Source organism: Scyliorhinus canicula, chromosome 8 (assembly GCF_902713615.1).
Source record: "Scyliorhinus canicula chromosome 8, sScyCan1.1, whole genome shotgun sequence".
Taxonomy (NCBI): domain Eukaryota; kingdom Metazoa; phylum Chordata; class Chondrichthyes; order Carcharhiniformes; family Scyliorhinidae; genus Scyliorhinus; species Scyliorhinus canicula.
Window position 1 is genome coordinate 10786856 of NC_052153.1, and position 25847 is coordinate 10812702.

The following is a 25847-nucleotide window of genomic DNA, read 5'->3' on the forward strand; positions in this document are numbered from 1 at the left end:
GGGAATCAGAACCTAAGTAATTATATTCTTCCTGCATGCAGTGTGTGGTACAGTGAGGGGAAGGGAAAAATATTTTAAACTCAACTAAAACATGTTTTAAAACCGTGCAGCTACATTTCGTTCTTTTTTGAGTGGGAGAGGGTTAATGATACTGGTGGAATCAATTAGTTCTTGCTTGGAAATTCATTACGTTTTTGCAATTGGTTAATTGATTACTCCAAATTATTGCCACCTCAATTCAAGTGCATCAATTAGGAAATGAAAACAGCAGCTTGGAATAATTGTAAAGGGGCATTGACATCATAAGGTGGCAAAGGTTGATAATGGCTGTCTAGAACAACAAGCTGTGACCATTAGCAGTGATAACACTGAAGAAAGTGACAGAATTATATAGCATATAAAGTGCTCAGATGTGGCTCTAAGGAGAAAAAAACAGTGGCCTACACTCAGTAATGTTTCTTCAGTAATAGTGTAATACAAGATTATTACTATTATTATTAATAAGGGCAAGGTCCCATTAATAGGTGTGAAACAGGTTTACAGAGTGTTTTTTAAAGAAGTAATTTAGCGTCACACTTCCCGATTGCATTCTTTTAAATGTTTAATCTAATTGAACAGAATTAGGCCAACAGCTCCATCCCTAAATGAGGTTCAGTCCAAATTCTTGGCTCACACTGAAAGCTCCCCACGGTGAGGACGGGCTTCAATGTTGTCCCATCTAGAAGTAGTTCAGTCATCGGTCACGGCTTTCATTTTTTTTTTTCGATGTGAAGTTTAATGCTATTTATTATAACGCCTCCAAAATGTCACAATATTGATGTTACCACAAATACAGCGCTGTGGTACATAACTCTTTTAATTAACTCTACTTTGTTTTCCCCACCACACACACCCCGACAAAAAGGGCAGCACGGTAGCATTGTGGATAGCATAATCGCTTCACAGCTTCAGGGTCCCAGGTTCGATTCCGGCTTGGGTCACTGACTGTGCGGAGTCTACACATCCTCCCCGTGTGTGCGTGGGTTTCCTCCGGGTGCTCCGGTTTCCTCCCACAGTCCAAAGATGTGCAGGTTAGGTGGATTGGCCATGATAAATTGCCTTTAGTGTCCAAAATTGCCCTTAGTGTTGGGTGGGGTTACTGGGTTATGGGGATAGGGTGGAGATGTTAACCTTGGGTAGGGTGCTCCTTCCAGAAGCCAGTGCAGACTTGATGGGCCGAATGACCTTCTTCTGCACTGTAAATTCTATGATAAAAAATTTTTTAAAATGGGCTTCTTAAACACAATTGCCTCTCCATTGTTCACCGATTTGTAGCCGGTCAAGACAGACAGCCTTCCAAATCGGACTACGCGTATCCTTATTTGCGAGTACGGCATTGAAAGCTCAACCTGTTCAATTGTTCATTGCAGGAGCAGAACGGCAGTAAGCCTACCTACATCTTCAGCTATTTTCCACTAATTGAGAGGCAAGACCATCGCCACCTACTGGAAACTCTGATAACATACAGTGAGATACACTATTTAAAACCATGTACAGAGAACTATTATTCCTCTGCAGTACACGTCAAAATAGATCCTCATCTAGTTTCTGGCCAAATAAAGGGGGGGGGGGGGGGGGGGCTGAAAGAGACTGTATATTTATACAGCACTGTGTATTTTCAGACATCCCAAAGAGCTTAATAATTACCAATAATGGTTAGATTTTGAATTTTATCGTATTGGTACAGAAATTTTGCAGGCAGCCTGCTTCAAATACAAACATGAACAGAAATGCTGCCAGAAATCCGATAATTTGTATATACTTGGAAAGACCACCAGCCTGGACTAGATTTCAAAACTGAAGGTTTATTACACAAGATGACCTAATAAACTTTAGATCTATAAAGAACATCTGAACTCCCAGGATGTCTCACTGACTTAGAATCATAGAATTTACAGTGCAGAAGGAGGCCATTTGGCCCATCGAGTCTGCACCGGCTCCTGGAAAGAGCACCCTACCCAAGGCAACACCTAACCTGCACATCTTTGGACTGTGGGAGGAAACTGGAGCACCCCGAGGTAACCCACGTAGACACGGGGGAGAACGTGCAGACTCTGCACAGACAGTGACCCAAGCCGGGAATCGAACCTGGGACCCTGGAGCTGTGAAGCAATTGTGATAACCACTATGCTACCGTTCTGCCCAGACTTGTGATGCACAATCTCTTTGCTTTAAAATGGTTTTGTGTTTGTCGCGTACAGCAAGCCAACTCAATTTCTTCTTTGGCACTGGTCTAGTCCCTGCAATATTTCCCTAATTGGTTATTTGATGTTTTCATTATACGCCACTGAAAACTGCCCTCCCCAGCCATTTTCTGGCAAAAAAACAGAATTGGCAAATACTGCTGCCGTGATTGCTCTTCAACATCTATCCCACTAAAACGTCTGTCACATGAAATGAAAATTGAAATGAAAATTGCTTATTGTCACGAGTAGGCTTCAATGAAGTTACTGTGAAAAGCCCCTAGTCGCCACATTCCAGCACCTGTTCGGGGAGGCTGGTACGGGAATCGAACCGTGCTGCTGGCCTGCTTTAAAAGCCAGCGGTTTTAGCTGAGTGAGCTAAACCAGCTCACCAGCTAAACATGTACACACACATGGATTCAAAGCATGCACAGGAACAAGAGTCGAAGAAACAAAACAGGCGAGAGAGAGAGGCAAAATAAAATGGAAAAAGGGAGAAGGAAAATGAAAATAAATAGGTCCTCCTTTGGTTTGGTGCCTTTTTAAAAAAAAAAATCACTGCACCTCATTAGCGACTTTTAAAGGTGCTATATGGAAGAGAAGAATCCTAGCACATTACAGCACAGGAGGCCATTTGACCCATTTAGTCTGTGCCAGCTGTTTGAAAAAACAATCCAGTTAGTCTTCCTCTCTAGCTCTTTCCCTCCTTTGCCAATCACCTTAAATCAGTGCCCTTTGATTATCAATCCTGGAGACAGTTTCTCTTTGTTTTATTTAAACCGTAATGATTTTAAGCCCCTCTATCAAATCTCCTTTTAGTTTTGTTTGCTTTAAGGGGAACAACCAAATCTTCTCTAATCTGTTCCCACAACTGTAATTAATCCTTCATCCCCGGAACCATTCTAGTAAATTTCATCTCAACGCTCTCCAAAGCTATCATTGTCTTTCCTGAAGTGAAAGTGTGGTGCCCAGAACTGGACTTCATCTCGAGCCAAACTGTGCTTCATACAGGTTTGGCATTATTTCCAGGCTTTTGTATTCTATGCCTCTTTATTTATTTATTAATTAAATTTAGAGTACCCAATTCTTTTTTTTCCAATTAAGGGGCAATTTAGCTTGGCCAATCCACCTACCCTGCACATCTTTGGGTTGTGGGGGCGAAACCCACGCAAACACAGGGAGAATGTGCAAACCCCACACGGACAGTGACCCGGGGCCGGGATCGAACCTGGGACTGTGGCGCCGTGAGGCAGCAGTGCTAACCACTGTGCCACCGTGCTGCTCGGTATGCCTCTATTTATAAAGTCCAGGATCACATTTGCTTTCTTGACCTGTTCTATCACGGTCAAAGATTAGCGCGTGAACATCGTGAAGACACTCGGTTCTTGCACCCTCTTTAAAATTATGCCATTTAGTTTGTACTGTATCGCATCATTTTTCATTCCCCTAATTAATCACCTCACACTTTTCTGCACTGCATTTCAACTGCCGCATGCAATGTTCCCTATAAGCTGCATGGTTACACTGCAACCGAGTGCCCAGGCAGACTGCGCACACATTGGCCTTGCAAAAAAAAAAAGATTTAAAGGGGTCGTGCACTTCAATTAATCACCTGTGAACTCTGAAAAGATGCAATGTTGGCCATGTTTCTGCCAATTCTGCTTGCCTCTGTATATTCTTGAAGCTTATTACCACCTGTTTACTATACTTGTTATCTGGAAATTTAAAATACAAATCACACCAGTGCCTGCCATCGCTGCTGCAAGCCATTTCATATCAAAAACAGCAGCGATCCTGGAACCCCAGAGGAATGCTGCAGTACACGCCCCTCTAGTTTAAAAAAAGTCAGTCGCCAAAATTCTAGTTTCCGTTTTTAAAAGCTATGACTGCCCCTTTAAACACACAGGCCTCAATTTTGCTAACAGGCCTAACATGTAATACTTTATCAAACGCCTTTTGAAAGTCCATATACACAATACGATCTGCATTACCCTTGCCCACACTCTGTAACTTCATCAAAAACTCGCTCAAGTTAGTAAAACAGGATTTGCTCTCAACTAATCCACGTTCGCTCTCCTTTATTCGAGCTTATTCAGCCAAGTGACTGTTAATTTTCTCCTGGATTACTGTTTCTAAATGTGTCCCCACCACCGATGTTAGACTGACTGGTCTGTAATTTCTAGGTAGACCCCGTTTCTCCATTTTTAAACAAGGATATAACATTTACAGTTCTTCAGTCCTCTGGCACCAGTCTTGTCTCCAAGGAGGACTGCAAGATTGTGGCCAGCACCCTCATCAACCTAGGATGCATCCCATCTGGGCCAGGTGACTTACCCAATTCAGGTACTGTTCAACCTTCCCAGTACTTCCTCTTAATCTATTTTTATCCCATGCAGTGAAATTTCAACCTCCTCATTTCTGAAGAGAAAGAAGAGACTAAAATTTCTACATCATATGATGCTGGATGTCCCAAAGATTTTTTTAAAAACAGCAAATGAATTGCTTTTTAAGCTTGGTTACTGTGGTAATGCAAGTTGGTGATGAAATACCAAAATAAATAAGTCCTGCTACAATTGTACAGGTTTTAGTGAGGCCACACTTGGAATACCGTGTGCAATTTTGGTCTCCATATCCAAGAAATATATACTTGCACTGCAGGCAGTACAGTGAGGTTTACTTGATTGGCTCCTGGGCTGAAAGGGTTAGTCCTGTGAGAGACTGAGTAAATTGGGTCCACATTCTTTGCAATGAAAGGTAATCTCAATAAAGTGTACGAGATTATGAAGGGGCTTGACGGGGAGAAATTGCAAAGCCCACTCGGGAATCTGGAACGTTTCAGGATAAGGGCTAGACATTTAGGACTGAGGCGAGGAGAGTTCATTCAGAGAGTTGAGAATCTTTGGAATTCTCTGTCCCAAGAGGCTTACAGATGCTCCATCGTTAAATATATTTTAGATGGAGATCTCTCTCAGGGAGTTAAGGGATTCGGGGAGTGGGTGGAAAAGTGGAGCTGAAGCGAGAGACCAACTCTGATCGTATTGAATGGCAGAGCGGGCTCAACAGGCCTCCGGCTCCCATTTTATATATGCTAATGTTTGTAAAAATCTAAACACTTATACCAACACAATCTAAGCGCAATATCTTACCTGGCGCTGGAGGGGTTGTTGTCATTTCCGTTGAACATCCAAACTCTGTGGAAAAGAGCAAAATGTTAACTGATTATCAGGAATTGAGATTCTCAATTGGATGACAACTGGGAGGGGGAAAATGTGGGGACAACTGTAATGAAGTCCTGTTCCTCGCAAGACCAACTGCAGGAGCTACGGAAAGCGCAAGTGCAGAGAATTTAAGCTGCGGCAGTAAATCATCACTTCTGCATTGCCCCAATACTCTGACAGAACAAAGTTTAACTTAAATATTTGCTTTCAAAGATTTGAGATAGAACATAGAACAGTACAGCACAGAACAGGCCCTTCGGCCCTCAATGTTGTGCCGAGCCATGATCACCCTACTCAAACCTACGTATCCACCCTATACCCATAACCCAACAACCCCCCCCCCCCCCCCCCCCCCTAACCTTACTTTTATTAGGACACTACGGGCAATTTAGCATGGCCAATCCACCTAACCCGCACATCTTTGGACTGTGGGAGGAAACCGGAGCACCCGGAGGAAACCCACGCACACAGGGGAAGGACGTGCAGACTCCACACAGACAGTGACCCAGCCGGGAATCGAACCTGGGACCCTGGAGCTGTGAAGCATTTATGCTAACCACCATGCTACCCTGCTGCCCTTAATGCAAGACAAAGCTGCCAGGCAGTAGAAGCAGTACATGAAGCTTCAGCATGGGTATTTCATATTCATTTTTGGGGCTGATAAGAGAATTTAAAATGCAGCTGGTGTGCTTACTGACAATAATTCTTTTGCTACTGCTGGCCAGGTGTCCAGATGATCTCTGGCAATGAATGATATGCCTCAGTAGGTTAAACTTAGCCAGCCCAGTCATTGTATTGACTCTGCAGCATTTTGATATTGCAGATTATCAAACCTGGCTTGAATATCTGTAGATACAAGCTTTCGAAGGAAACCACTGAACTGCAACAGGTAACACATGGGGTTCTTCAACTCACCGTTTACACCCAATTGTAGCTTCAATGCAATTAATAATTGACATTGTGGTAAAGAAAGATGTGCATTAATATAGCACATCTCAAAAGCTCGGAACGTCCCCAAGCAGTTTATATACTAGTGAGTACTATGTGAAATGGAGGCACTAATTTGAGCACCGCTAGTTTTCACAAACAGCAATGAGATCAGAACCAGGCAATTTATGTTAGTGATATTGGTTGAGGAATAGTTATTGCCAATGATAGTGGGGAGAACTGCCCTGGTCTCCATTAACATCGTGCTGTGGAATCGCTTCTGTCCATAATTTAAAATTTTTTTTATTTTTTTTATTTTTATAAAGAGTACCCAATTAATTTTTTCCAATTAAGGGGCAATTTAGCATGGCCAATCCACCTAGACGGCACATCTTTGGGTTGTGGGGGCAAACGCAAACAGGGGGAGAATGTGCAAACTCCACATGGACAGTGACCCAGAGCCAGGATCGAACCCGGAACCTCGGCGCCGTGAGGCAGCAGTGCTAACCACCCTGCCGCTCTGTGTGTCCATAATTTTAGGTAGACGCTAGGAAGCAAAGGAACCTCGATACCTTTTCATTTTCACATGTGTTTGTGCCACTATCAACAGCACCAAAGACAAATTTACCAAGCTTATGTTCAACTGTGCTGCAGACTCAGATTTAGGTCTTCCAGCACAACCAAAAGTGGCTATTACATCTGGAGCATCACAAACTCGCTGCATTTGTGACCTGGCATCATTCATGGGCAAAGATAAAAGGCAGATTTAGTTGGTGCTGCTTTTAGCCTTTTGCTGGCTTTGAATGCCCGATTTAATGCTCAGTAACACTTTCTCATCGAAATGGGATATTAATCCCTGGCCAGGTATCATAGCTACACGTGTTCATCATCTCTACAGTCCCCTCCCCCCCCCCCCCCCCCCATTCCGACAATGTATCGAGTTAATTGCTCCGCAATCCAGGGAAGAAAGGATGAGCAACGGGAACAAATGGAAAGGCAGTTAAGCCTTCTTATCCGATTTAGCCACACAGGCCTCCAAGTACAAAAGGGCAATAAACCATTTCTCAACCCACTTTCCAATTTTGCCCAGACTTTGTAGTAACTGCAAATCTGAATTGCAAAGTTGAGGGAGAATTCTACACACAAACAAATAGCAGGAGATTACACCCCTTGGATCTCAGCACAGTAAAGGAAGGCAACCGTGTATGTTAATAGAGCTGTCAATGTGAAGTGCCAAAGGGTGAAGGTAACATTAGGGCATTGGAGAACGGTTGCCAATGCCAAGGTGAAAAAGCAAGAGACTGTAAATGGTGGAAATCTGAAATAAAAAAAAAACAAAGCGCTGGAAATACTCAACAGGACAGGCAGCGTCTGTGAAGAGGCTGCACGGTAGCACAAGTGGATAGCACTGTGACTTCACAGCGCCAGGGTCCCAGGTTTGATTCCCCACTGGGTCACTGTCTGTGCGGAGTCTGCATGTTCGCCCGGTGTCTGCATAGGTTTCCTCCGGGTGCTCCGGTTTCCTCCCACAGTCCAAAGACGTGTAGGTCAGGTGGATTGGCCATGCTAAAATTGTCCTTAGTGTCCAAAAAGGTTAGGAGGGGTTATTGGGTTGCGGGGGCTTAAGTGGGTCGGTGAAGACTCAATGGGCCAAATAGCCTCCTTCCGTATATGTTCTATGTTCTACAAGATGGAATTTAACCCTGAAAAAGGGTGAGGTGATGTATTTTGGGAGGACTAACAAGACAAGGGTATACACAATGAATGGTATGACCAGAGGAAGGACAGAGGATCAGAGGGGCCTTGGGTTCATGTCCATAGATCTCTGAAGACACCAGGAGAGGTAGATAAGGTGGTTAAAAAGACATATGGGGAGGAACTCGGGGAGCAGATAGAGGACGGGACTTGGGCGGAGGCCTTGGAGAGAGTCAACTCTTCCTCCTCATGTGCGAGGCTTAGTCTCATCCAATTTAAGGTGCTGCACCGGGCCCACATGTCCGGGACTAGGATGAGTAGGTTCTTTGGGGGTGAGGACAGGTGCACCAGATGTTCGGGGAGTCCTGCGAACCACGCCCATATGTTCTGGGCATGCCCAGCACTGGAAGAATTCTGGAAGGGGGTGGCGGGGACGGTGTCGAGGGTGGTTGGATCCAGGGTCAAGCCAGGGTGGGGACTCGCGATGTTTGGGGTTGGGGTGGAGCCGGGAGTGCAGGAGGCGAAAGAGGCCGGGGTCCTGGCCTTTGCGTCCCTAGTAGCCCGTCGAAGGATTCTGCTACAGTGGAAGGATGCGAGGCCCCCAAGCGTGGAGACCTGGATCAGTGACATGGCGGGATTTATAAAATTGGAAAAGGTCAAATTTGCCCTGAGAGGATCAACACAAGGGTTCTATAAACGGTGGCAGCCTTTTCTGGACTTCCTGGCTCAGAGATAGGTAACTGGGTCAATAGCAGCAGCAACCCGGGGGGGGGGGGGGGGGGGGGGGGGGGGGGTGCATTATTGTAGTGTTTATTCTGTAACTTTATAGTGTGTTAATTTGCGTTGTTGTTAAAATGCTGGGTTGTTCATGGGGATGGGGCGAATGTATATGATTGTTAATATTATTGTTATTTTCGGTATTTTACTAAGGTGCGTTATTGTTGTATAAAATCAAAATTTCTCAATAAAAATTATTTAAAAAAAAAAAGACATATGGGATACTTGCCTTTATTAGCCGAGGCATAGAATATAAGATCAGGGAGGTTATGGTGGAACTGTATAAAATGCTGGTTAGGCCACAGCTGGAATACTGTGTGCAGTTCTGGTCGCCTGACTATAGGAAGTATTTACACTGCAGAGGGTCAGAGGAGATTGACCAGGACGTTGCCTGGACTGGAGCATTTCAACTATCAAGAGATTAGATGGGCTGGGGTTGATTTCCTTAGAGCCGAAAAGGCTATGGGGGGGGGAATCCGATTGAGGTGTTTAAAATTATGAGGGACATAGATGGGAAGGAACTTTTCCCCTTAGCAGAGGGGGTCAATAACGAGGGGGGCAGAGATTTAAGCTAAGAGGCAGGAAATTTAGAAGAGATGTGGGAAAAACTCTCTCACCCTGAGGGTGGTTAGAATCTGGAACTCACTGCCTTAAAAGGGCGGTAGAGGCAGGAACCCTCACCACATTTAAGAAGTATTTAGATGAGCACTTGAAATGCCACAGCAGACAACGATACGGACCAAGTGCTGGAAAATGGAATTAGAATAGTTAGGTGCTCGATGGCCGGTGCAGACACGCTGGGCTGAAGGGCCTCTTGCCGTGCTGCAAAAACTCTGTGACTCCAAGAGAAAACAATTAAAGGTTATTTGATGAAAGGACACAGACCTGGGAGGTCCATCACTTTCTCTCCACAGATGCTGCCTGACCCACAAGGGGGCAAAACAATTTAATTCAGGCAGATAACGCTTAGTTTGTTGAGCAGAAAAATATTCCTTTTGGAAAGCTCGGATTCATAGGAGTGAAAACCAGAAGTCGAGCTGGTGAACTTCCAGATTTGGAGATTGGGTAAATGCATATCTGAATTGCAGAGAAAATTAAACTTGATCTTTGCAGAATCTCGATACAAACCGGGGATCAGAATATTGAAAGCTGGGTCCTGAATTCCAAATGTTTTAAGATACGAGGAGGAACAGATACGGTAGACAAAGTTTTCACTGGCTGAGGAATCTAGGACTGGGGAGGGGGTATAGTTTAAAAATTAGAGCCAGAATAGTAGAAGTTCGGAATTCTCTTCTACAAACAACAAGATGCAAAATCAATTGTTAGTTTTACACCCAAGATTGATAGATTTCTGCTTACCAAACGTATTAAGAGACATGGAATAAAGGGGCTATATGGAGTAAGGTCACAGATCAGCCACGATCTCACTGAATGGTGAATTAGAATCAAGAGGCAGAGACCTGGGTCCTATGTTCTTATAAGTCCCCCGTTTGCAAATTGAACTTGTAGATAAGGCAGTTGGACTGGGTAGTTGGTATACAAATCTAGTATCTTATTCCAGAGTTACTGAAAGGTGATTTTGGACTGGGATATATTTAACGTAAAGTACATTGGGGCAGCAGGGTAGCATGGTGGTTAGCATAAATGCTTCACAGCTCCAGGGTCCCAGGTTCGATTCCCGGCTGGGTCACTGTCTGTGTGGAGTCTGCATGTCCTCCCCCTGTGTGCGTGGGTTTCCTCCGGGTGCTCCGGTTTCCTCCCACAGTCCAAAGATGTGCGGGTTAGGTGGATTGGCCATGCTAAATTGCCCGTAGTGTGCTAATAAAAGTAAGGTTAAGGGGGGGGGTTGTTGGGTTACGGGTATAGGGTGGATACGTGGGTTTGAGTGGGGTGATCATGGCTCGGCACAACATTGAGGGCCGAAGGGCCTGTTCTGTGCTGTACTGTTCTATGTTCTACATTTAAATTTGTCGTGTTACTTGGCCTTGTACAGAAAGGCACGTTACAGCTTTAAGCAATGTTTTAAAAAATTATATCTTGGGATACAAGCATCACAAGCAAGTTTGCAAGGCCACCATCCAATAACCATTCCTCTAATAATAATCTTTATTATTGTCACAAGTAGGCTCACATTAACACTGCAATGAAGTTAGTGTGAAAATCCCCGAGTCGCCACATTCCAGCGCCTGCTCAGGTACACAGAAGGGGAATTCAGAATGTCCAAATTACCTAACAAGCATGTATTTCAGGACTTGTGGGCCTAGTAGCCTGAGATGGTGGTTCTGGGCTAACTTCTGATTCCACTGCAATCTGCGTGATACAAGTGGCAGAGCGAAGTTGGATAGGGACTTTCAAGGCAGGTCAGCATGTCAGCTGCCTGTGTGTTTCTAGGGGTAGAGGTCAGGGATTTGGAAGATGCTGTCAAAAAAAAAAGCCTTGGTCATACTTAGGTATATACTTGATCTACAATGGAGTCAAGGGTTATGGGGGGGGGGTGAGCAGGAGATAAGTGGAATTAAGGCCACAGTCAAATTAGCCATGATCTATTTGAATGGCAGAGCAGATTCACTGAGCTGAATGGTCTACACTTACTCATTTCCTTATGTTCTAATGAAAGCAGATGTATCAAGTGACAAAAGACACTCTAACCGAGTCTATTCTCAGCATGTTACTGCACCAGTCTCTGTTATACAGGTTAGGCAACAAACACGCGGCAGGACACATAAAGCAGCACGTCCCGAGCCTCCCTCATTGACTAACGGAGAGTGCAGCCCTAACAAGGGAGGAGAAACAAACAACACTCCGGTATCCCCCACTGCAAGAGGAAGTGTATCAAAGATAAAGGAAATCAAGTTGCAAGTTAAATCCGCAACAGCACCGGTCCCATCGCAGCTGGAGAAACCAAGCAGTCAACAAAGGGCTTTTAACAAAAGGAGAGCATACGTGCAGGAAATAAGGAAGAGCAGAGACTGACTGACCCATGGTGGAGTGGGGAAGATGCTGCCGGGCACGCCTGTCACTCAGCTGGGCACCAGGACCTGCCGCCTCTGCTTCCGGGACGGCGGGGGGCGGGGCGACTGATGTCACGCTCGGCGCGCGGGAATGAGAACCTCGACGTCACAGCAGGCGCATGAAAGGGCGGGGCTGGTGGGGTCGGGCGCCGCGCGGAGGGGGCGCGTGGACGGGGGTTAGCGCGCTACGATGGGCGTGGCAGTTGTGGGGCGATGGGCGCCCAGCAGTTGTTGCGCAGAGGGGGCGGAGCGATGGGCGTGGCAGTTGGCGCGCCGAGGGGATGGGGCGACGTTCGCGCGGAGGGGCAGACCGATGGGCGGGGCGGTAGGCGTGGCCACCCCGCGCGGAGGCGGCGGGGTTTACTCCTCCCTCGAGACCCGGCCTTCGCTCGACTGGGGGGGGTGTAAATACAGACTCAATTACCCGCTGCCTACAACCCGGCCTCCCAATTGCCTTTTACCGACCTACCGAGCGACTCCTACTCTCTCCGCCTCCTTTTCTCCTCTCTTATTATTTATCTCCTATTCGGTCAAAGATGAGTTTAAAAAAAACCGTGTGAGCAGGCCGCCTGCCAGTCGGGCAGCCCGATTTTGCGCGCGCCCCGCCCCCCACGCAATCGCAAGCGCACTGACGTCACGGACGCTCAGCCGCTCTTGATCCGCGCAGGCGCGGTGGCAGCAGCTGGAGGGGAGGTTACCTGGGGTCAGAGTGCTTGCCCATTGTCTCTGGGTTGCCAACCCTCCAGGCGTGCCCTGTAGCGATTGCACATTAATCTGGCCATGCAGCATTAACGATGCTCTCTTTGTTGTGCATGGGTTGTTGGCCAGATAAATATGGGAGGTGGGAGAGAAGGCTGAGTGGGTGTGCAGCAAGCCATGCATGAAACTTTCAGGAGTATGTCTTTTTTTTTATAAAACATTTTATTGAGGCATTTGTGGTTTTGTAACAATAACAGAAGAATCAGTGTACATACAAATATAAACATAGAGCAAAGGCCGTCTTCCTCCCTTCCATACACACTAATCTAAACTAACCCCCCCCCCCCCGCCAACAGTTAACTTTCTCTAAAGAATTCGACGAACGGCTGCCACCTCCGGACGTTCAGGAGTATGTCTGCCCAACTGGAGTTGGCAGATCTAAAACGGAGTCAGAAACATTGCTGTGAGTCATAGAAAGAGGCCCTACAGCCCATCGTGTCTGCACCTGCTATCAAACACCTATATTCTAATCCCAGTTTCCAGTACTTGACCCACAGCCTTGTGAGATACCCTCAATCACGACACAGGGGAGAAGATCGGTGATTCAAAGGCTTTAATCATCTGAGAACTGAACAGCAGCCAAGAAGTGTGCTCATCACTTGCTGCTGAGTGAGCCTCATCTTATGTACCGTTTCCTGGGGGCGGAGCCAGAGGCGGAGTCCCCCAGGGTTCCAAGCCCGGTCTTAAAGGGCCAATGCATTAAAGGTAAGATACCGTTATAGCAGCTACTGATAACATTCATCACACCTTGCATGCTATTGGCTTCATCTAAATGCTTCTTAAATGTGAGGGTTCCTGCCTCCACCACCCTTTCAGGCAGTGAATTCCAGAGTCCCACCATCCTCTGGATGAAAAGGTTTTTCCTCAAATCCCCTCTAAATCTCCTGCCCACTACCTAAAACCCTATGCGCCCCTGTTGTTTACCCAGATAACACAAAGACACTGAATACACTTGTACCAAATGCCTCTGATTCTGCTCCTGACTGACAGTTATTGACGTAGGAATTCTAGATAACAAAACATTTAAGTTCTATTGATCATGTAAATCACAACAATGGAATTGTTGGTGAACCACAGCAACAGATCTAGACATGACATGAGGAAATCCCGTTGGTGGGGAGTTTTGGGAACTAAATATCAATATCACTTTCCAAGGTGTTTGGTATAAGTACAGGCGAGATTCTCTGCAAATGCGGAGAATCGTAAAGGCTGCCGTGGAACAGGCCATGACCCACGGCAGCCTTCACGCCCACTTCCGGGGCTGATTCTCCCCTGCTGGGCAGGGCTAGGAGCGGTCATCAAGGCCGCACGTCAAGCATCACGCCAGCTGACGCGGCCAATGACGTCAGCTGCGCAACGCCAACCCGCCAACCCGCGCATGCGCAGTTGGCATCTTTTCCCTCAGCCGCCCCTGCAAGACGTGGTGGCTTGATCTTGCGGGGCGGCGGAGGGAAAAGGGTGCGTCCGTTATGGTCGGTGGGCACCGATCGCGGGCCTATGCCCACCTTGGCACGGCCGTGGTACAGCCGTGCCAATCGGGCCCCCATATGCCCCAAACGGGCATCTGGCGCCCGTTTCACGACGGCAGCGAGCAGGTGTGTTTGCTGCCGTGTTGAAACGGGCATGAAGGCCTGGCCGCTCGACCCATCGGCTTTGGAGAATCGCTGCTCGCCGTAAAAAATGGCAAGCGGCGATTCGTGGCGTGGGTCTAGCGTGGGGGGGGGAGAATAGCGGGAGGGCGTCCCGCTATTCTCCCACCCGGCGTGGGGGGCAGAGAATCGCGCCCATTGTGTCTTTGTGTTATCTGGGTCAATAACCGGGGGTTATTGATTAGAGGTTAGAGGTAATTTGGCAGGAGGTTTACCGAGATGTGAGGAAACATTTTTCACCCAGAAGATGGTGGAATCTGGAACTCATTGCCTGAAAGGGTGGTAGATACGGGAACCCTCACAACATTTAAGAAGCATTTAGATGAAGCTACACCCAGCACAAGTCATCTCAAATGACTCATACTGATTCCAAAATGTTATTTTCTAAAAGTCTAATTTGCAATTGAATGTCCTTCCAATTTCTCCCTATTTCATTGTTTGGTTATTTGCTCACATGTATTATTTCCAGAGATTAGTTTTGAATTGACCCTTTTCAAAGCCAAGCTACATCTTCTGGTTCAGTTTTGGACAAGATCAAATCGCTTGTCTACGTTATCTCGTCCCTTTAGAATCCTAAAAATTGCTATCATAGCACCTCTCAACCTCTTAACTGTGAGCATGTCCAATTTTACATAACTCAATCCTTTCGATCCCACAGGATTACCTCACTATATTTGTTCAATATTCACCTTTTAACACATCCCATTACCTGATTTCTTTAAAAAAAAAATCTTTATTCATGTCATAAGAACATAAGAACTAGGAGCACGAGTAGGCTATCTGGCCCCTCGAGCCTGCTCCACCATTCAATGAGATCTTGGCTGATCTTTTGTGGACTCAGCTCCACTTTCCGGCCCGAACACCATAACCCTTAATCCCTTTATTCTTCAAAAAACTATCTATATTTATCTTAAAACATTCAATGAAGGAGCCTCTACTGCTTCACTGGGTAAGGAATTCCATAAATTCACAACCCTTTGGGTGAAGAAGTTCTTCCTAAACTCAGTCCTAAATCTACTTCCCCTTATTTTGAGGCGATGCCCCCTAGTTCTGCTTTCACCCGCCAGTGGAAACAACCTGCCCGCATCTATCCTATCTATTCCCTTCATAATTTTATATGTTTCTATAAGATCCCCCCTCATCCTTCTAAATTCCAACGAGTACAGTCCCAGTCTACTCAACCTTTCCTCGTAGTCCAACCCCTTCAGCTCTGGGATTAACCTAGTGAATCTCCTCTGCACACCCTCCTGTGCCAGAACGTCCTTTCTCAAGTAAGGAGACCAAAACTGAACACAATACTCCAGGTGTGGCCTCACTAACACCTTATACAATTGCAGCATAACCTCCCAATCTTAAACTCCATCCCTCTAGCAATGAAGGACAAAATTCCATTTGCCTTCTTAATCACCTGTTGCACCTGTAAACCAACTTTTTGCGACTCATGCACCAGCACACCCAGGTCACAAGTAGGCTTACATTAATAGGGCAATGAAGTTACTATGAATGTCCCCTAATCGCCACACTCCAGCGCCTGTTCGGTTAGAATGAGGGAGAATTCAGGATGTCCAATTCACCCAACAAGCACAACTTTCGGGACGTGGGAGGAAACCGGAGCACCTGGAGCAAACCCATGCAGACACGGGGAGACTCCGCACAGACAGTGATCCAAGCCAGAATTGAACCCTGGTCCCTGATGCTGCGAAGCAACAGTGCTAAACACTGCTACTGTGCTCACTGCTGCCGAGTTACTATGAACGAGATTACTTTCCTCTATCCAAAGTAGTCTCCACTTTGCAGGAACTTCCCGGATAAGCTATGTTGATTACTGTTTACGGGGCAGTACCGATGATCCTCAAATCAAATACCCCATTCTGCCTGAGGTCTGTGTATGCTAATTGAATATTTTAGAATAGTAAGTTTGGATGCACTGTCACTGCAAGCACCCTTTGTGTGAAGACGTGCTTCCTGACATCACTCCAAAATAGCCTCACTCTATTTCCCCTTTGTTCTCAGCTGCTTCTTCCTTCAGTTACCAATGCCTAAGAGGTTGGTGACAATGACTTCCATTATGTTGGTCCATGATTATTATACTTGGCTTGGGACTAGTGGTTTGCTTTTCCTTCTGCAGTATGGCTAATGAGGAAGCATTCCTGTTCTTACCCCTGTGCAGACACGGGGAGAATGTGCAGACTCCGCACAGACAGTGACCCAGCGGGGATTTGAACCTGGGACCCTGGCGCTGTGAAGCCACAGTGCTAACCACTATGCTACCGTGCTGCCCCAATGTATGCACCATCAAGTCCTGAAGAGGGACTTGAACGCAGAGCTCCAAGCCCGGAGGTAGAGATGCTACACACTGCATCACCAGACCTCACCTCTGAGCTCCGTACCAGAGGAAATCCTTTCTCTCTATCTTCTCCACCAATTAATTTCATTATCTTAAAAACCTTAATTAGTTCACCCCTTGATCTTCTATGAGGTTGCTGTGGGGGGGCCTCTGGTCGCCGCATTCCGGCGCCTGTCTGGGGAGGCTGGTGCGGGGGTCGGGCCGTGCTGCTGGCCTGCTTGGTCTGCTTTGAAAGCCAGCAATTTGGCCCTGTGAGCTAAACCAGCCAGAATGGAGAGTAGGTCTTACGAGGAAAGGTTTTTAAAAAATAAATTTAGTGTACCCAATTAATTTTTTTCCAATTGAGGGGCAATTTGATGTGTTCAGTCTACCTACCTTGCGCATCTTTGGGTTGTGGGGGCGGGGCCCGCGCATACACGGGGGCGGGTGTGCGGGCTCCGCAAGGACGGTGGCCCGGAGCCGGGATTGAATCTGGGATCTTGGCGCTGTGGGGCAGCAAGGCTAACCCACTGCGCCACCGTGCTGCCCTCTTACGAAGAAAGGTTGAGGGTGCTAGGCCTTTTCTCATGAGAACGGAGAAGGATGAGGGGCGACTTGACACAGGTTTATAAGATGATCAGGGGAATAGATAGAGTAGACAGTCAGAGACTTTTTCCCCGGGTGGAAAAAACATTACAAGGGGACATAAATTTAAGGTGAATGGTGGAAGATATAGGGCGGATGTCAGAGGTAGGTTCTTTACCCAGAGACTGGTGGGGGCATGGAATGCACTGCCTCTGGAAGTAGTTGAGTCGGAAACGTTAGGGAGCTTCAAGCGGCTATTGGATAGTTACATGGATTATGGTAGAATGATGGAGTATAGATTAATTTGTTCTTAATCTTGGACAAAAGTTTGGCACAACATCGTGGGCCGAAGGGCCTGTTCTGTGCTGTATTTCTCTATGCTCAAGGGAGTACATACCTAGTCTAGACACAGTAACATTTTGGATAATCTGTTCTCTCTCTCTCTCTCTCTCACTCTCTCTCACTCGCTCTCACTTGCTCTCACCCACCCTCCAGCCCAACATAAACTTTCTGCGATGTCCAGAACTGAATACAGAGTTGAAGATGGCCTCTAACCCGTGCAGTTCCAACATTTGTACTCAAATGCTCATTAGTTAAAGGCCAACATTACATTAACCTTTTTTTTATTTGCCCTCTAACGTTTACTCAATATGAACAAAATATTTTTTTAAAATCCAGTTAAAATGGAATGGAATTCATCACACTTTAATGTGAGATTAATTAAGCTCAAATAGTTGACAAATAATGGGATCGCTCTGAAAGAAGGAAGAGAAATACAGTAGTTGAATTACGTAGCACCTTTCACAACCACTAGATGTCTCAAAGTGCTTTACACTCAATGAAGTACTCTTCGAAGTGTAATTCACTGTTGTAAGGTAGGAAACACGGCAAAGAATTTGTGCGCAGGAAGCTCCCACACACAGCAGAGTGTTAACCGCCAGATAATCATTTTGGGGACATTGATTTGAGAGAATTGGCAGGACAGCCGGGATAACTCCCCTGCTCTCGGTCAAAAAAAAGCACCACGGGATCTTCTGTAGCCATCCGGATAGGGTGATGGGGCCTCGGTTTACGGTTTCATACGGAACACAGCACCTCTGACAGTGGGGCCCTCCCTAAGTGCTGCAGAAGACCATCGGCCTTTTCGTATTTGTGCTCAAGCCCTGGAATGGGATTTGAACCCAGAACCTTCTGACTTGGGGCAAGGGTACTCCCACCTGAGGCACAGCTGAAGTCAGGCCCACCACACCGATGGAACATCATTAATCTAAAATAATGAAAGAATATATTCATGAAATTCAGGAGTCTGACCAGAGCCTTATACAGCCTCAGAAGAACATAAGAACCAGGAGCAGGAGTAGGCCATCTGGCCCCTCGAGCCTGCTCTGCCATTCAATGAGATCATGGCCGATCTTTTTGTGGACTCAGCTCCGCTCACCCGCCCGCTCACCGTAACCCTTAATTCTTTTACTGTTCAAAAATATATCTACCTTTGCCTTAAAAATATTTAACGCATAGCCTCAACTGCTTCACTGGGCCAGGAATTCCACAGATTCACAACCCTTTGGGTGAGGAAGTTCCTCCTCAACTCAGTCCTAAATCTGCTCCCCTTATTTTGAGGCTATGCCCCCTAGTTTTAGTTTCACCCGCCAGTGGAAACAACCTCCCTGCTTCTATCTTAACTATTCCCTTCATAATTGTATAAGTTTCTATAAGATTCCCCCTCGTTTTTCTAAATTCCAACGAGTATAGTCCCAGTCTACTCAGTCTCTCCTCATAAACTAATCCTCTCAACTCCAGAATCAACCTAGTGAATCTCCTCTGCACCCCCTCCAGTGCCAGCACATCCTTTCTCCAGTAAGGAGACCAAAACTGTACACAGTACTCCAGGTGTGGCCTCACCAGCACCTTATACAGCTGCAACATAACCTCCCTGCTTTTAAACTCCAGTCCTCTAGTAATGAAGGACAAAATTCCATTTGTCTTCTTAATGACCTACTGCACCTGCAAACCAACTTTTTGCGATTCATGCACAAGGACACCCAGGTCCCTCTGCACAGCCGCATGCTGCAATTTTTTACCATTTAAATAATAATCTATTTTGCTGTTATTCCAACCAAAATGGATGACCTCACATTGACCAACATTGAACCCCATCTGCCAGACCTTTGCCTTAAACTATCTATATCCCTCTGCAGACTTTCAGTGTCCTTTGCACACTTGGCTCTCCTACTCATCTTAGTGTCATCTGCGAACTTCAACACGTTATACTTGGTCCCCAGCTCCAAATCGTTTATGTAAATTGTAAATAATTGCGGTCCCAAAACTGATTCCTGAGGCACACCATTAGCCACTGATCGCCAACCAGAAAAACACCCATTTTCCCCCCACTTTGCTTTCTGTCAGCTAATCAATCATCCCTGGTCTTGTATTCTAGCTCTCTCGAAATGAATGCTAACATTTGCATTTGCCTTCTTAACTGCCAACTGAACCTGCATGTTAAGAGAATCCTGAACTAGGACTCCAAAGTCCATTTGTGCTTCAGTTTTCCAAAGCCTTTCCCCATTTAGAAAATAGTCTGTGTCTCTATTCTTCTTCGCAAAGTGCATAACCTTGCACTTTTCCAAATTGTATTCCATCTGCCACTTCTTTACCCACTCTCCTAGCCTGTCCAAGTCCTTCTGCAGCCTCTCCGCTTCCTCAACACAACCTGTCACTCTACATATCTTTGTATCGTCTGCAAACTTAGCAACAATGCCTTCAGTTCCTTCTTCCAGATCATTAATGTATATTGTGAAACGCTGTGGTCCCAGCACCGACCCCTGAGGCACACCACTAGTCACCAGCTGCCATCCTGAAAAGGACCCCTTTATCCCCACTCTCTGCCTTCTGCCAGTCAGCCAATCCTCTATCCATGCCAATACCTTGCCCTTAACACCACTGGCTCTTATCTTCTTGAGCAGCCTCCTCTACGGCACCTTGTCAAAGACCTTTTAGAAATCCAAATAGATCATGCCCACTGACTCTCCTTTGTCTAATTTCCTCTTACCTCCTCAAAGAATTCTAACAGTATTTGCCAGGCATTTGATGAAGCCATGTTGACTCAGCCCTATATTACCATGCCCATCGCAACCTCATCCTTAATAATGGACTCGAAAATCTTACCAATGACTGAAATCAGGCTAACCGGCCGATAATTTCCCATTTACTGACTTCTTTTTTAAAAAATATTTTGATTCAAAACAGGGCATAAAAAACATAAACACAAAGTCAATCAAAAACATAAATATCCCCTTAATTTAATATTTTCTCCCTTTAAACCCCCCCCCCCTACTCGCTGGCAACAAACGGGTCCTCAAACGGGGACACAAACAGCCTCCAACTCACCCAGAACCCCCCCTCCCCCCACCCCGAGCCCAAAAGGGTGAATTTAACCTTCTCCAGCTGAAGGAAATCTGCAACATCTCCCAACCACACCAACACCCTCGGTGGCTCCAGTGACCTCCACCCCAGGAGAATTCACCACCGGGGGTGAGCAGCTTGGCAAAAGCCACAAAGTCAACCCCCGTCCCCTCCAACAGCTCCGGCAATTCTGACACCCCAGAGATCGCCCGCCACCAGAGGACCGGGCGACATCTCCGCCCCACAATTTTCGACAGAGTTTCAAATAGCGGGCCCCAGAACCCCATCAATTGTGGACATGACGAGAACATGTGGACATGATTTGAACTGCACCAAGCTCATCCTGGCACAGGATGACGTTGCATTGACCCGATGCATAATTTCACTCCACATCCCCCCATCCCAACTCCATTCCCATCTCCTCCTCCCCTTCCGCTTACGTCCTCGATTGGCGCGTTCCCTGTGCCCAATTAGGGGCCTCACGGTAGCATGGTGGTTAGCATCAATGCTTCACAGCTCCAGGGTCCCAGGTTTGATTCCCGGCTGGGTCACTGTCTGTGTGGAGTCTGCACGTCCTCCCCGTGTGTGCGTGGGTTTCCTCCGGGTGCTCCGGTTTCCTCCCACAGTCCAAAGATGTGCGGGTTAGGTGGATTGGCCATGCTAAATTGCCCGTAGTGTAAGGTTAATGGGGGGATTGTTGGGTTACGGGTATACGGGTTACGTGGGTTTAAGTAGGGTGTTCATTGCTCGGCACAACATCGAGGGCCGAAGGGCCTGTTCTGTGCTGTACTGTTCTATGTTCTAATAGCCATTTGTAGATGTCCGTCATCATCCCGTTCCCCATCTTACCTGCCGATAACAACCTGTCCAACAGAGTGTGCTCCGGCAACCGAGGAAACCTCCTTCCGCACAAAATCCCAAACTATATATATCTGAAACCACCAACCCGGCAACTTGTATTTCTTCTGCAATTCCCCCAAACTTGCAAACTGTCCTTCCATGAACAAGTCCCTCACCAATCTACCCCTACCCTGTGCCACCGCCTATATGTCGCATCCATCCCTGCCGGGGCAAGCCGATGATTCCCACGGATAGGGGCCACCACCGACATACCCCCCTCGCCAAAATGCCGTCTCAGCTGGTTCCAAACCTTTAAGGATGAAGCCACCACCGGACCCACAGTATTGTCATGTGAGAGTACCTTTAAGAAATGGGTGTTTATCAGTGATGTCAGAGAGTGGATGGAGCTGGGCTGTCTGTCAGCTTTTTACTTTCGTTTTAGGCTGTTTGCTGCAGGGGGTGTTTTAGTTTTGTTTTCAGAGCTGGATAGCTGCAGTCACAGCCAGAAGGTGTATGAGTCTCTCTCTCTGTAATCTAAAGACTGTAAACCAATCCTTTGGTGATTCAAAACTAATAACTGCTCTCAGTAGTGACTTTAACCTTATGTGCTTCTGTTTAAAGGTTTTTAAAAAAGTTTTATGTATGTTAAAAGGACAGCTTATGGATTACTTAGTGTTGTATTCTTTGGGGGTTGTATTTGAATTAATGGTTGCTAAGATGTTCATTGTATGTTTTACAAAGTTTAACTTGAGTTCATAGAATAAACATTGTGTTGCTTTAAAAATACTTTTCCATTTCTGCTGTACCACACCTGTAGAGTGGGCCGTGTGCTCCCCATACCACAATCTATTAAAAGTTGTGGGTCAGGTGAACTCCATGGTACACTTTGGGGTTCTCTAAACCCTGGCCCATAACAGTATATTTCCCCGGGGCAAACGGAAGCGGGAGCCGCAGCCAGAGTCCTCATCCCTATCCCCATACATGACACCTCCTCCACCTGCACCCACTCTGCCCCTTCCTCCCCCCCACCACGGGACCTTCTCCACCTAATAATTATACAGCAGATTCGGGAGTGTAAACCTCCCTACCCGCCGCTTCCTTTGTAAAAACGCCCGCCAAATCCGCGGCGTCTTGCCAGCCTGTACGAAAGCCGAGATTAACCTGTGTGCCTTACAAAAGAACACCTTTGGTAGGAATATCAGGAGGGACTGAAACACAAACAGAAATCTGGGCAGGACGATCATCTTGACTGTCTGTACCCGCCCTGCTAATGAACGTGGGAGGGCATCCCATCTCTCTAGATCCCTTCACTCCCTCCACCAAGCCAGTCAGATTCCATTGATACATCATGGCCCAGTCATGAGCCACCTGAATACTCAGATACCTGAACCTACTACTGGCTAGCTTAAATGGACGGGCACTCAAATCTGCCCCTCTCCCCAGGATTTCACCGGAAACACATCACTTTTGGTCATATTCAATTTGTAGCCCGTAAAAGCGGCAAACTCCTTCAATCTACCCATAATCATATCCATACAATCCAACGGGTTCGAAATATACAGCAACAAGTCGTCTGCATACATCGAGACTCTATGTTCCCTACCTCCCCTTACAATACCCGACCGCTCCCCTAATGACCGGGGCACAATAGCCAAGGGCTCGATAGCCAGTGCCAACAGAAGTGGGGATAACGGGCACCCCTGTTTCGTACCCCTGTACAGCCGGAAATCTCCCGAGCTGATCAAATCCGCCCTGACACGAGAAATGGGGCCGCATATAATAACCTTACCCATGTGACAAACATGGGCCCAAACCCGAACCGCCCCACAACCTCAAACAATACCTCCACTCAACCCCATGGAATGCCTTCTCTGCACCCGTAGCCACAAAAACCTCCGGCACCCTGCCCACTGCCTTCCGAGTCATCAACAAATCAAATTCCCCCCTGTAACTTCTTCTGCTGCACCAAGAGTTCCCTGGTCAGGGCCCTGGCGTACTGCCTATCCGCCTGCAAAATAGCACCCGCCAATCACTGCCTCTCCGCCCTTTCCACCTGATCCCTATGGACCATGTTCGTAATCGCCTCCCCCCCGCACCACCGCCCTCAACGCCTCCCAAAACGCGGATGGCGAGACCTCCCCATTCTGATTAAACTCTGTATACTCACTAATTACCTAGGTCACCTTCCCGCAAAACTTTTCGTCCGCCAATAGTGCCGGGTCCATCTTCCACGGCGGTCCCTGTGACTGGCCCGCACCTAACCTCATATCCGTAAAACGCAGCGCATGGTCTAAATCCACGATTACCCAATATTCTCCGGGATAATCAAATTGACCACCATGAAAAAGTCTATGCAGGAGTACACCTGATGCACCTGGGAGAGGTAGGAAAGCTCCCGGGTGTTGAAACCTTCAAGGATCCACTATCCTCATTTTGGTCATAGTTCCTACGCTGTTCCTGACCGAACTGGCATACTTGGCCTTGAACGGTCCAACCCAGGGTACATCACACAATTAAAATCGGCACCTATTATTAATTTATGCGAGTCTAGATTTAGGATGCCTGCCACCACTCGCTTAACAAACTCCCCATCGTCCCAGTTACGTGCATAAACGTTTACTAGCACTACCGGGACACTCCCAACCTGACCGTCACAAACAGACCCCCCTCGGTCCCACAACTCCTCAGCTGGCACAAGTGTGACTTTCTGATTAAATAGAACAGCAACCCCTATCGACTTGGAGTCAAGTGCTGAATGGAATATCTGACCTCCCCCCCCCCCCCCCCCCCCCCCACCTGACGCAACCTCACCTGGTCTTTGATCTGCAAGTGTGTCTCCTGAAGAAACACCGCCTCCGCCTTCAAACGTTTCAAATGCGCCAATACCGTGGAACGCTTCACCGACCCACTCAACCCCTACACATTCCAAGTCACTATCCTTACCGGGTTTCTGACCGCCCCCCCCCCCCCCCCCCCCCCCCCCTTTAAACCGGCCATCCCAAGCTATCATGAAACCATCTCTTCCCCATTTTCTTTACTTGTCCAAGCTCACCCAAAATGGCCGCTCACTCCCCCCTATGCCCATCGTCACCCAATAAACCATCTGCCCCATCTGCGTCACCAGCCCCTTCCCACACTGTCTGTAGGTGAGCAACAGAAGATGTAAACAGGCTCGATGCTGAGAATGAGTATAAAATGGAAGACTTGCATTTATATACTTTTCAGAACCACTGGACGTTCTTGAATTACCCCTCAGCCAATGATGTACTTTTTGAAGGGCTAGGGTTAGGGTCCTCCTGCCACTCGGTGGCGCTGTAGTCAATGTTGCAATGTAGGGAATACTGCAGCCAATCTGCACACAGCAAGATCCCACAACCAGCAGCGCAGTGGTGATCAGATGATCTGTTTTTTGTGATGTTGATTGAGGCAGTGTTTTTCAAACTCAGGGTCGCGATCCCTGGGTGGGTCGCGGGCAGGTTTCGAGAGGGTCGCGCCGCTCGGTCACAGCGTTCCCGATCCCGGGAGGAACACCTAACTGCCGTGACATGCCTTTCACAACACCGGCAGCAACGGACTTTTGAGATTGCTGGCCATCCTGCGCATGTGTGTCGGATCAAGCAGTACTCAGGTCCGGAGCCCAATGCATTGGACCGCCTACTCCTGACACCAGTGCGCTGTCCAGGGCCAGTTTTCTTTCGAATATGACCGAGTCCTCTCACCGAGAGCGGCGGCAGAGAGCAGGTCACGTGCTGACGTCACGTGTTCTGGGCACGAAAGAGTGAACAACCAATGAGGAAGAAGCTGAAAACAGGAACAAAGGAGCATAAAGATGACAACTTGAGGTGTGGGTTATTAATTGGTCCGCTGCAAATCAGGATTCAAAGTTCATGCGTGTTATATGCAGGGAAGCACTGGCAAATCATAGATCATAGAATTTACAGTGCAGAAGGAGGCCATTCGGCCCATCGAGTCTGCACCGGCTCTTGGAAAGAGCACCCTACATAAGGTCAACACCTCCACCCTATCCCCATAACCCAGTAACCCCACCCAACACTAAGGGCAATTTTGGACACTAAGGGCAATTTATCATGGCCAATCCACCTAACCTGCACATCTTTGGACTGTGGGAGGAAACCGGAGCACCCGGAGGAAACCCACGCACACACGGGGAGGATGTGCAGACTCCGCACAGACAGTGATCCAAGCAGGAATCGAACCTGGGATCCTGGAGCTGTGAAGCGATTATGCTATCCACAATGCTACCGTGCTGCCCATAAATGAAAGATTAAAACCCTCAAACTTCAAAGATATTTGAAAACTAAACATGGCGAGTCCGAAGACAATCCTCTTTTTTCAATGGGTGCAGTGAGATCTTAAATCATCAGCGAAATCAATCAGCCATTATCAGAAATGTAACATTGAATAACGAAGCAAGT

At 47.1% G+C, this 25847-nt stretch overlaps 2 protein-coding genes across 6 annotated transcripts in view; one reads left to right on the plus strand and one right to left on the minus strand.

Annotated features, from left to right (window-relative positions):
• The window catches only part of LOC119970127 (ints3 and nabp interacting protein), a 78738-nt gene extending 66279 nt beyond the window's left edge, over positions 1-12459 (minus strand). For 2 of the 5 annotated variants that reach the window (XM_038804195.1, XM_038804190.1), the window contains exons 1-2: positions 12320-12459; positions 5369-5413 (exon numbers count right to left, since the gene is read on the minus strand). In XM_038804195.1, coding sequence (XP_038660123.1) covers positions 5369-5393 — 25 coding nt within the window. In that variant the 5' untranslated portion in view covers positions 5394-5413; positions 12320-12459. The other 3 variants (XM_038804194.1, XM_038804189.1, XM_038804193.1) reach the window with 3 other exon arrangements.
• snx30 (sorting nexin family member 30) overlaps positions 1-25847 on the plus strand; it is a 216699-nt gene that overhangs the window by 147214 nt on the left and 43638 nt on the right. The window lies entirely within an intron of this gene.